This window comes from Anopheles marshallii, chromosome 3, assembly GCF_943734725.1.
Source record: "Anopheles marshallii chromosome 3, idAnoMarsDA_429_01, whole genome shotgun sequence".
In the NCBI taxonomy this organism is placed as follows: domain Eukaryota; kingdom Metazoa; phylum Arthropoda; class Insecta; order Diptera; family Culicidae; genus Anopheles; species Anopheles marshallii.
Window position 1 is genome coordinate 69,466,711 of NC_071327.1, and position 12,303 is coordinate 69,479,013.

At 43.3% G+C, this 12,303-nt stretch overlaps 1 protein-coding gene across 1 annotated transcript; it reads right to left on the reverse strand.

Moving 5' to 3' along the window:
- Positions 1–1,163: 1,163 nt before the first annotated feature.
- On the reverse strand, positions 1,164–11,005 carry LOC128715844 (receptor expression-enhancing protein 5). Its single transcript, XM_053810762.1, has 4 exons — positions 10,861–11,005; positions 1,532–1,764; positions 1,358–1,457; positions 1,164–1,269 (listed from the first exon to the last, which is right to left on the reverse strand). Exons 1-4 carry the CDS (start codon positions 10,988–10,990, stop codon positions 1,187–1,189), a joined length of 546 nt encoding a protein of 181 aa, XP_053666737.1. The 5' UTR covers positions 10,991–11,005; the 3' UTR covers positions 1,164–1,186.
- Between the last annotated feature and the right edge of the window lie 1,298 nt (positions 11,006–12,303).

Here is a 12,303-nt window from a genome sequence, read left to right on the forward strand (position 1 = left end):
ATTGCGCTTGTAGACAACCGTGTACCAAACAATTTGTATAGAGATAATGTTGGATATTCCTTGATGAAGGCAATGCTTGGCTATTTGAAAGCTGCGAAACGTAAAAATTGCACCGCATTTGAACCAGAAATGGATCCAACTTAGAATTTGCCGTACAAGTCCTCACGTCATTAGTAATAAACGAATATTAAAATACCTTAACGTGCAATTTGCAGTATTAGTTCCATCATTAAAAGAAACGAATATCTAAGCACCAAGACAGTTCCAACAGTGGCTCATGTTTCATAATCCCTGGTTGAACAACATTAATTCTCACTAATATCCCGTGTCAAGTGTGGTCGCCAAATTTAATTTCGGATCTATGTAGAGAAAGGGTCGTTATAAGAATAAAAATTACCACAGTCAGATGACTGAAAGCTTCGGAAACTACTTACTCACGCTTCCACCGTTAATAATCCACGCTACAACATCAACGGTTCGTGAAGTATTTTGTAATTTTTTAGTTACACAACCAAAATTAATCATTCCATTCTCTACCCAGTGAATACGCAACATTTCATCAACATCCATCTGTAATACAATAATGCGAGTAAAAAAAACGTGTTGTTTTTGATTGGTGATAAAATTCCATTCTTTTTCATGTTTTCTCTAATTTGCTGTTCATTGCTATTGAACACTTAAAATTAATTCTTGTAACTCATTCCTCTCGCGCGCTCTCTCTCTATCTCTCTCTCCCGCTCTACTATCATTTCACTATCAATGCACAATAAAGCTGCTGGGAAGCAAATAGGGGATCGATTTAAAAGCAAAACTTAAAATTGATTTCAAAAATCGTGTTGGACCGGTCTGTTAAGGATCGCTTCCAAATTACCAACAGAAACGAGGGTCGTAGAGAATTCAGCTAGGACTATTTTTCGTTCGCGTTATAGTAAATCAAAAACTACAATGGTGGCGGTTTACGATGGCGAATGATTTGTATAATTTTTCGTCTTTCTCAATACCCCAACTATGTTCATTTGCTAACAGTTTTCTTTTACTAATGTATGTCGCAAAGTTCGATCGTCCGTCATAGAAGGGGGTTGTGTTAGAAGAGGTCGGGAGGGTTCTTTATATCTATATGTGTTTGTGTGTGCTTAGTGTGTGATTGTTGTGTAAGTGTTGTTGGGAGTAGTGCAAGATATGCAAGTTAGGTTGATTTGACTTTCGAGATCATTTCTCCAGCCGTCTGCTTCAGCTTGTCCGTGGTGTCGCTGATGAAGTTGTCGGCAACTGCGATAGAAAGAGGGAAATTGCCCAATTAAAACAAACAAAAACTAAATAACCAAAGGACAAACGTCCAACGATAAAATGTACGCACCCTTTTCGTATTTCTTGAAGTATGGCTGAATAACCTTATGGTACATGATGGTGGAACCGTTGTTTTCCATCGGTACCATACACCATATGTGGAACAAGCACTGTAAAAAAAAAACACGAGAACGATCAGTATTCGCGGTTCGGAGAGCTGCGGGAAGCTTTACATGCGGTATACCTTCAGCAACCAGTAGAACGGGATGATCTGAACCAGGAAGAAGGAAAAGTGCTCAAATACCGAAAGCACACCGAACGTTACCCAGTACGTTAGCCATTTGGTGTCGTCCTCCTTAGTGCGGGTTTCAATGGCTTTCATCGAGATGTAGGCGGGATAGGCAACTCCAATCACGTTGCAGAGGATCTGTGCTCCATAGCCGAAGGCAAGGTACAGAATAACGACGGCCACGCCACCTGGAGAGGGATGAAACGATGGAAGAGTTCATCAACATTATGTTTTAATTGCAACTATTTGGTCTTCTACCTAAGTCATTTTTATTTACGTTTTAAAATATATATTATTATCGAAATTCTTCATGCTTAGTTGCGATAAACAGTGAAGTATTAGGGGCAATATTTTTAAAAGTCGTTGCTCACAAACACTTCTCGACAGAACCAGTAATCCCATACTCGAGAGGAGCTCGCATTTCTTACTGCGAAAGCGAATCATTATATTTTAAGATCAATTTTCATTTTCACGTGACATGGTGATGATATCCAATAGCAGCAGATTCGATTCAACGCAACCAAATCAAGCGCATCGCGTTGCGGTTGTGCAATTTTCTACGGCTTTATTAAGATCATTGCACCAACCATGGTCTTTCCCAACCAAAATCGTGACATTTACACACACACGCACACATGATGAAGGAAAGCGTTGGAAAAATCTCTCACACAATCAGAATTTGTTTGAATTTTCTCGACATTCGTGCATGCGCCAATTTTATGTGATCGAATATTCGGATTCGCCTGCCACGGTAGTCATGCCCGGCGGCATGACGGCGCGCTGTAAGTTGGACAGGGTTGGATCAATTCTAGCAGCAAACTCATTAGACAACACCGGACACGGATCAACGCGTCCCGATCTAATAAACTCCAATGTTCCGCGGTCGAATGGACCAAACCCCAAACGGTTATAAATAGTACGTCCTAGGTACCCTGGCTGCCACCGTCATATAAAGCATCACATCAAGCGCGTTGAGTGAGTGTTGTCTGCCCGCCCGGACCGGGGCATAATATGCGGCGATGAGTGAGGAAATACGACGAAGAATTGTGCGAGCGCACCGGTCGAACAAAATGAAATCGTTTTATCCTTGATCTTGCAAAATGTCTCGCCCAGCAGGCATGACAGTCGAACTGATTGATGGAAGATCTATCATCTATGACACCGAATTGTTGATTACCTAGTGCAATGTAGCCCGAGTTATCCTTCTGCGCGCCTGTCTCTGCTCCTTCATCGCGGCGTCCACTTTGTGCTGGCATGTTCACTCGTTGATTTCAACTAACTAACCACTAAATTACCGATCTACCAACCCAGTACTGATTCCAAAATGTGCTTAACGATATCACCGCAATTACCGGGTAGTTTGTCTATCTTAGAAGATCACAATTTTTCCTGAGTTAAGGGAAAACATTTAGTACCGAAAAAAAAACCCACTACAACCGTGTATAGAATGCTCCCGATCACTAAATGCTTTCCCGCTCGATCAGTCTTAGAGGTCGCCGTTGAATGCTGGGAGCTTTGTTTTAGGTTTTAACAAGTGATTTTAATTTTACTGACGACATGCGCATGATTACGCTACCACACCCCACACCGCACATCGTAACACAGGTCAGCGCTAAGTACACCGGACCCGGTTCATGAGGTGCTTCTTGGGGCCGTTGTTCCCCTGCGTTGCATTTTACTATTCTACGCCACGCTTGACAACACGTACGGGAGACAGATACAATCGCGACAAGAAGGAAGCAAGCCGAGCTGGTGGTAAAAAAACCACCATCCACACACCAGAAGGAAACGTGTCAAAAGACGAGCATTTGCTGATCATTAAAGCCAGTTGGCGACTGGTGCGCCTTCTTGGCCGAACCAGATTTCAAAGGCAAAAAGATTGGTTTCGCACAGCTGCTCTGCAGTTCGTCGGGGGAAAAAAAGAAATTAAACATACCATTATGAGCAGAACCACATGGGCGGGTAAGGTAAGCAGGCACTGTTGTAAGACACGATTTGGTGGGTTCTAATAATACAGTGACCTATGATCATAAGGCAAAATTCGTCGAAATTATGCCGTTGGGTTCGCTAGGGGAACTTAATAACGAAGATCTGCTCATGATCTGCTAACGATAATTGTTGTAATCGAAGGAGATATAGAGAATTGTAGACGAGAAGGTCATCTACGTGGCATTCAAGTAGAGCAATCGTCAAGGATAACAAGATCGCTTGAACAAGATCACTAATGGGTAAGGATGGGAGGACATTACAAAAAAGTTATCTACGATTAACTGTGTTTATTTTGGTAAGAATTTGTAGCTCTACATTTGAAGACTAGCCTCCACACAGACCCAATCTTCTTTAAGATATCCACCTGATTTGGATTAATATTGTACTGTATTAGAAACAAACCACTAACCACCGATCAGATCTTCACCATGCGGAAGATCTTGGAGAAGATGGCGGAACAGCAGCTACACTCCTTTCATCTCATGATCGACTTCAAGGCCGCATACGACCACAATGAGCTCTTTTGGAATCCCGGTCAAACTTACCAGACTAGTACGAATGACAATGACCAAATGTCACATGCCAGGTGATGTTGGATGGAAAACTCTCAGGGCCCTTTGCTACCACCAAGGGTCTGCGCCAAGGCGATACAGAGGGTCATCCGCAACTCGGAAGGTGGAAATTTCGGGGACCATCCTCAATAAGTCAATCCTACAGCGGATTAGACTCACCAGGCTCCGGTGGGTTGATCACGTCATGAGAATGGCACCGGATGACCCAGCCCGTAAAGTCCTTTTAGGTCGTCCACATGGACAGAGGACGCGTGTTAGGCCCAAATTGAGATGGAGTGATGGCATTTATGCGTCCTCCAGAAAGGCCGGGATAATGGATTGACAGACGGACACGCCTAGTGTTGTGCTGTGATGAACCTTTTGAGAAGAGTCATTGATATGAATCTTTAAGTGAGGAGTCATTAAACTCAGGATTCGACTCCCTGAAGATTAATTAACCCCTAGAGCAGTGGCTGATCATACACCTTTGAAATAGAGATTCACATTCATTCATTCAGTTCCATGAGTCTGAATCAGATTCACTCAACATGATCCACACGGGGTAGAGTATCAGACTTAACGACCTTTTTTTAAAGCTCGATGGTCCCCCAAAAAATAGTGTTTGGGAGTGTTTATACTTCAAAATTACAGAGTCGACTCTCTGTACTTTATTTATATTCAGCAATTGAGTCGACTTTTCGAACGCAAACAGTAATAGGGATTAAAAACAAACCTTTTATACGAAAATAGAAGGTATTTTCGGTCAATTTTTCACCTTTTTGCTTCGTTTTTGTGCTATATACTAACTCAGCTGTCAATCCTCGAATTCGCGTATAAGAGGAACCGCGTTTCTCGGTGAATGTCCCATATATGGACATCTGTGGTATGGACTTTACCTCAAATCCCAAAGAGATAGATAAAATCCATGTTACAAAAAAAGTGTGAAATTCCAATGTACGTCTTTCCGCGGTTTTTTTTTATTCACGTGAAAGGAATATTCATGAAGAAAGCTTTTATTTCATACCATTCGTTCCACATCTACATATGAAACACGGGTCGGAAAGCCTTTCACTGATGTTTGTTTGAATAAAAATACCACAACAACACATTTGGTTACTCTAGTTACGATCCACCCCACAAGATGCCGCGTTGGAAGAGGGAAAATATTACCCCAGTTCCCCACTGCCGAGAGGATCAAATGTTGTGCGTTTGATTCGCTACAGCTCGACAAGTTTAATTTCTTTTACGCCCGAATGATTTTCTCGCTTACAGGACGACGAAACGGACCGAAGCCCTGTTTTACAACAGTAACGATCAACTTACTAATTAACAAAAACTTTGCTGTACTGCACTATACGGTAGCGTATTCGTTAAATAAAAATTACCCTCATACGCTCAGAACAATTAATCCTGACTTATATACACGCACACATACACACAATATACGTCAGCCTATTGCGCATTGTCGGCGGGAGCATTGAGTGCAACGCGGATCACCCAAACGATCGGTCAAAGCAGGAATGTAAGCGTCGCCTCCTATTCGCATTCGGCAAAAAGGCCGCTTTTGCTTTTTATTACACACCGCCGGCACCTGCGACAGAGCATTTGGCATTATAATCGCAGGCATATGCACTCCGAAACAGCGGCGCGCCTAAAAATAACGCTCCTCATAAATCACTGCAGAATGAATGGCCGGTAAATTATGCACCACACGTTCGGCGAAAATTTTTTGGCTTTTTTTTTTGTTTTTGCAGAACGACTCACACACATCAAATTGATTAAAAGAGCTCACATCTGCATTCTTTTTTTTATTGTTGTATTGCTTAAAGTACACCTAATGCAAAGCACCCGCAGCAATCTACGATTATCTAATAATGGTTCGCTACACTTGAACTTGAAATTCAACAGACCCTCCCCTGCTCCGTATTAATCTCGCGCACACGTCCGATCTTCCCGTGATCCGCAAGCAACGGAAGATGCATCGTCAAGCGCATAGGGCTTTAAAGGTTCATTAAGAAGCCACTCATCCCGCAGCTGATTAAGCGTATGCCCTATCAACGCTACGCCCCCCATACGACCCCATGGCTTCCTCATTATCAATTTCAGTGCACTTTTGCGATAAGCGATCATGAATCGAGTGGTAGTGTTGGCTCTCGACTGCTCCTCCATCGGACACAACATTTCACTTTTAATTGGGCACACAACGCAGGCGCCACACCGCACGCACGCCCTCAAGCAACACCGTAATGCTCCGGTTCTTTTCCTTTTAGTTGTTTCTCGGGGGTTTGTGATTTATATAAGTTAAAGTTTGTTTTTCACGTTGACGTGGCTATCGGTGGTGTAAAATTTTCATTTTTGTTTCGTTCATCATCTTCGGAGACGTTGGTTTGGAAAGCGATTCGTTTACGGTGCAATGCGCTCGAAATGGAAAAGATTGTTTTACGCCTGGTACGTGTGTTGCCGAAGCGTGTAAATTGGGTCGTGTGTTTCATTCACTGTTTTGCAAGATGTTTAAAAACTTTCATTTAAATTCCACCTTCGTAATAGGAAATGGTGTGTGAAGGAGCTGCCCAACTTCGCGTGCAGATAGATAACAAAAAGCAATGATAACACCACACTAACACTGAACCGAACTTGATAAATTTTCTCCAGTTTTGCTCGTGTTGCTCTGTCGCGCTTAGTAAAATCTTGACACACTCTTTGTGACACTACAATATCGTCTAATTCCAGCACCGTACCGTGGCTAATTGAATGGTACGCGAATGGAATCGTCTTCCACGTGTGTTTGAGCACAATTTTTGATAAACTAAACCTTCGGTTGGCAACGGTTTGCGTTCACGGCAAAGAATCAACAAAGAACCTCAGCCGCCAATCCGTATCGGTCAGCTGCCCCCGTTACACATAAGCCCCGCACGAAGACACGATTACACACACACACGGTGAAGCACAGTTGATGTTTGGTTGGGGCCAGGTCGACTCACCCAATACATTTGGGCTCTGCGAACGATTCTTGCTGACGTTCTAGCGCGATCAACGATCGACTGAATGAGGGGGGATGAGGAACCTTGTTGTTGGCGGTAATTACAGTCGGTTCCATGGACAAAAAACCAAACCGGTCCGATATCAGCGCATAGCGGAATATGGCTGAGAGCCGCGTGCCTTTTGTCAGCCACGGTCTCAACACACATCTACACACAAAACCCCAAAGTTAAGGAGGTTGCGTGTTGGACCGCCCGGTGAATGATGCCGGTTTAATCAACATAAATGATTTATCATCAAATAACCAAATGTTTCCTCCATAAATGAAAGTAATATTTTAAACAACACGCTGCTTTCATTCAACATTTTAGTTACTTTTCTATAATTTGGGAATTATGTTATCATATAGTAAGTAGAATACACCCTCGGGTTTAGGAGGATGTGGCACAGTCTCTCCGTACGATTGAGACCCTCAATTATAGTTCCCGACCGAAAGGCTACGCACACAAATGCTTCCACGGGTCCAAGACTGGGGAACAGCTTACGATCAGTTTTTCACGCGATCACGAGCAACGTTAATTGTGTTGCAAAAGCTCCGCGTGTCGCATTGTTCTGTCTATAACGGGTTTAAACGTTTCCCAGCTACGTCACTGTTTTCCGTAGCAAGGTTGCAAAAAGTTCCAGCCAATACGTACGCACCGAGCGAATGCAACTGTACACACATACACCATCGGTTTTCAGCGACCCGCCTTGTTGTCAAGTGCAAACGCGCGACTCAATTCCGGAACAACTCGGAGGCCTAAAAGTGAGCGTGAAAAGTGAAAAAGATGATAAAGAGAATAAGAATTTTACAGCACAGATGCCCAAATGGAAATTGATTCAGCTTTCCTCTGTCGGCTTTGTATCGGTGGTAAACCAGATCGATTGAACGATTTGGCCTACACATGATGTGTGCCGATGAATCGCCGTCACCATCGCGTCACCGCCACGCATATTAACTTCGACCGACTTGTTCCGTCTCGTTGGCACAACGGATTTTGCTATCTGCTTATCAAGGTTGTTTCCTTTCAATGAGTTGGCTCCGCAAACACGTCACAGAGACTCGGGCGGCACGGCGTGAGTAGCATGCAGCAACGGAGCAAAATGGAGGGTTTGTACTGTGTGGCTGCCTGTGCGGTATCACCGCCAATCCGATCGCAGTTAATTACGCTGATGACTAACATGAGACGCACACCTTGTACCCGTTGTTGTGTATCGCGATTAAAACCGGAGCAAAAAAAAGCAATTCCTAAAACGGCATTTAGGACTGAATGTGTGTTTTTATGCATCGCTAAAAGGGTAAAAAAAACGAAGACGATCGGAACGGCGCCATTGCAAGTCTCACTGGCAAAGGTCGAAAGGTTTGGTTAACCTTCAATTAAATCATTCCTTAGCACGGCAATGCGTTCGAAACCACTGCAAGCCACATACTTAATTAAACAAATAAGAAAAATAGCCTTTTGTTTCAATAACTTGATTATAGGTATTGAGCAACATGTTTAGATTATAAAGGAACTCGTGGTTAAAGAATGATTATAATAAAATTTACCTTAAATTAATGAAACACAACTCATTTTGCGACAAAATCTGCCTCTCTAGCATTTTCGTATGGCCGTAATGTCATACAGGGCTTCCACAAGCCTTTGGCAAAACCGATCGATCCTAAGTGCCTACACACGGTAGCGATAGGTAGCCAGTGAGCATAGTGACGCCAGACAGCAAGTCGCCTCCAAGCGCATTAAAAAATGTATTAAGTTTTGATGGTGAATTATTGCTGCAAACTAGTATTCCTACTTTTCCTGATATTTTCGGATCATCGTGCATTGACGTCTCTATATAATGCAAGTGCATTTCGAACTCTTGAAGCTCTATGCAGTTCTTACGCAGCAGATGCATTGTTCTATGCGCAGCAAAACCTGTTTGTTTGTTGTGTCGTCGAAAGGCAAACTGCGATAGATTATCTAAACGGCAACTGCTGGCAATAAAAGCCATTTATAGACAAATTCTTCTTTGAACAGCGATAGCATTATCATTCACAAAATTCAATCTAAACACATCGCGCAAAACTTGTCTACGCCCCACGACACTGATGACAGCATCCCACAATCACAAGAACACATCATTAACAAGATTAAGCAGGTTTTTGCTGTAACGCATTTCGCGTTCCTACCCTGACATGGGCAGAATGAACGATTAGGTTCGCCGATGTTATGAAATACGGTTGCTTTTGATCCCTCTAGCCTCTGAACAGGGGACACGAATTTGGTTGCATGGTGTGTACCTTCAACGACAGTAAATGTGCCAGGAGTGACGCGTAAGGTTCTAGAAGATTACCCTTATCGCTGTCTGAAAGATTAGATAATGAGAAAAGTTTGCAGTGAAAGACCCGTCTCTAACGGAAATGCAACACTGCTTGGTCAAGTTGGTACATTGTTCTTTGATTCCACACATTAATGGAACGAAGTCGCAATGTCAAGGACGAAACGTGTGAGCATGGTCAAGTGCAAGTCTTCTGCTTCTTCTTCTTTGTGATAAGCTTCACACAGTTGAACACACCATGCTCAGATAACTAATACGGTGCTAGAAAAGTCGTTCCAAGACTACTCTTACCAATCTCGGGTTGCATTTAATGAACCCGAACAGGTTTGATGGACACTTTCTGTTTGGTGTAACGTCCTGTGTACCAGCCATTTTTGGCTTTTTGAACTTATTTTACCAAGTAAACGGATGGGATTTTGGACCGTTCCTGTCGTCTGAAGACCGGCACTGTTACCAATACACCATTGATGGTGGTGGACATTTTAGCACGTTAGAATCAGATAAGTTTTTACTAGATAAGTCAGCAAATACGTAAACGATCTCATAGAAAACAGAGGATGATTTACACGGTTACTTACGAAAAATATATTTCTTGTAGAACAGCTTAAACACCTTCACACGGCCGTGCGCATTTTGTGAAGTGTGTGCGACAAAAAACCATTAATATAATTTGCACGCGGAGTGAGCACCGTTTTTTTTTTTGTATGGCATCTAACCGTTTGTTGATTGTCCATTCGTCTGGCCCCGTCATTCGCGTATGTACGGAATGATGATGGCAGAACGTGGATGCATGTGAGCGTTACACAGAGACAATTTTCATCGGTTGTGTAACACACAATCCGGATGTATGCACCCCTTATGGTGGCCCCCCGTGTGTGTGTGTGTGACGATAATAATAATGATTATAAAGTCAAACAGGTACTGCCCGTAAACACAATACACCACCATCTACAGTGGCGGCGATGCGTTGTTGCTTCTGTTACTGCACCGGATCGATCCCCGCAATGCGAGCATCTGGATTGATTATTCTATTTCTATCATATCAAACAGCATTAGTGTGGTGCGATGATTTAAGTGGATGAATCTCTTCGCTTTGCCATGTGCGTACCCGGTTGCTACTGGTGCTGCATCAAGCACCCCGGAAAAATGCCATGTTAAACACTTTTGTTTTCCGGTAAGCCGGTGTTCAACTAGCACACAGTGTGCTGGCTCGCGTCCTAAAAATATCTTCGGAAATTCTGCTCCACCTCAAGGTACGTCATCCGGGCGACGGGCGACCCCCGCACCGGCGTTTGCCGTTTGTGGGACGGGTTTTTAGCTTGTGGGGAGTGCCCCGGCCACGGAGAGTGGAACCGCTGGGGAGGGGTTTTTTCGACGAGAATTTGCTTGATTACTACCACTACTTACCCAGAAATATGTATAGCCGGGGGACGTTCGTTTTCTCCTCGGCGAGCTTGAAGAACTGCGTCCATGGTTTCGACTCATCCTTCAGTGACGTCTCGATCGATCCTCGGATTTCTTCCACTTTGCTGGCCATGGCGAATATTTATGTGCTTTTCTTACTGCATTTGGGAAGGTCCGGCGACGCGTGGTGGCCGTTTTTTGAGGCACACATATCCCGCAAAGATGATGTAATGGCATTTATCGACAATTTGCCCCCAACACATCGTATCGGGTTCGAAGCACCGGCGAATTAACGTTGTCATCGTAACACCGATACCGGGGCAATGGGATGTTGATAGATACATACGGAAACGGGAAATGAAAGCAACAAGAAAGGTACGTTACCGGAGAGTGTCAATGAGTAAAGAAGCATGTGTAAAAAATAAATTAAGACCCCTTTCGATATGGCGTCACAAGGACTCCATATGCAAGGAATGTATGGTCGAAGCACATTATGCGACAAAAATAGTACATGATAGCGTTTAAACTGATTCAACGTTTTTTTATCGTTAAATGGCCAACATCCATTCAATAATTCAAAAATGCATCCCACACTCCCAAATGCAACAGAGCTAATGGGACGTGGCTGGGTGGTTATGCATTGTACAATGGAACCACAGCAACGCTCCTTCAAGGACACGGCTTGACAAAACGTTAACACTGACGCACCGCACCGCAAAGGACACGCAGATCGTAAATAACTAAATTTAGATCGCCGGGAACGCACTATAGTTAGGGAATGGTGAAAATTGCAACGCCAAGCAACAATAGGATGCACCGAAAGGTAATTGGTTGGATAAATTTACGCACTTGAGAGATTTCCCGCCGGCAAGTCTAACACCGTTTTACCACTGGCGCGCACACGAGAAAATGCGACCGCAACGGGATGAATTGATTCACGAAAATGGCGAATTTGTTGCCGATTTTGACAGCCGCACACATTTGACAGATGCGCTTCGTTTCGGGCTGGACCATACGGTGATGGGAGACAGATTGGTTCATTCGGAACAAACCTCAAGCGATGGAATGGTGAGGATTTTTCGAGTTTTACTGAGATATGAAAAAAAAAACTAGATGACTGAATTATTTGCTTCAGTTACGAATGCTTTTAAAACTCTAAATAAAACTGTAGGTGCAGTAATGGCGTAGACGTTTTGCAAAACGAGCGTTCAAAGATGGCTTCTCGAACAAGAAAATGTAGCGGCACGGTTTTTTTTACCATTTGGAACCAAACTGTCAAATGGAACACAGCCTTTGATTGTCACATTGGGATAAACAGTCACGGACGCAGCCTAATTTTTCATGTTGGCCTTTTTGAAATGCTGTTTTTCATCGTTTATAGTAAGATTCGTGATTTATGTGCTCTAATATTTGAACCGATGTGTATAAAAACTTTTTAACTTGTGC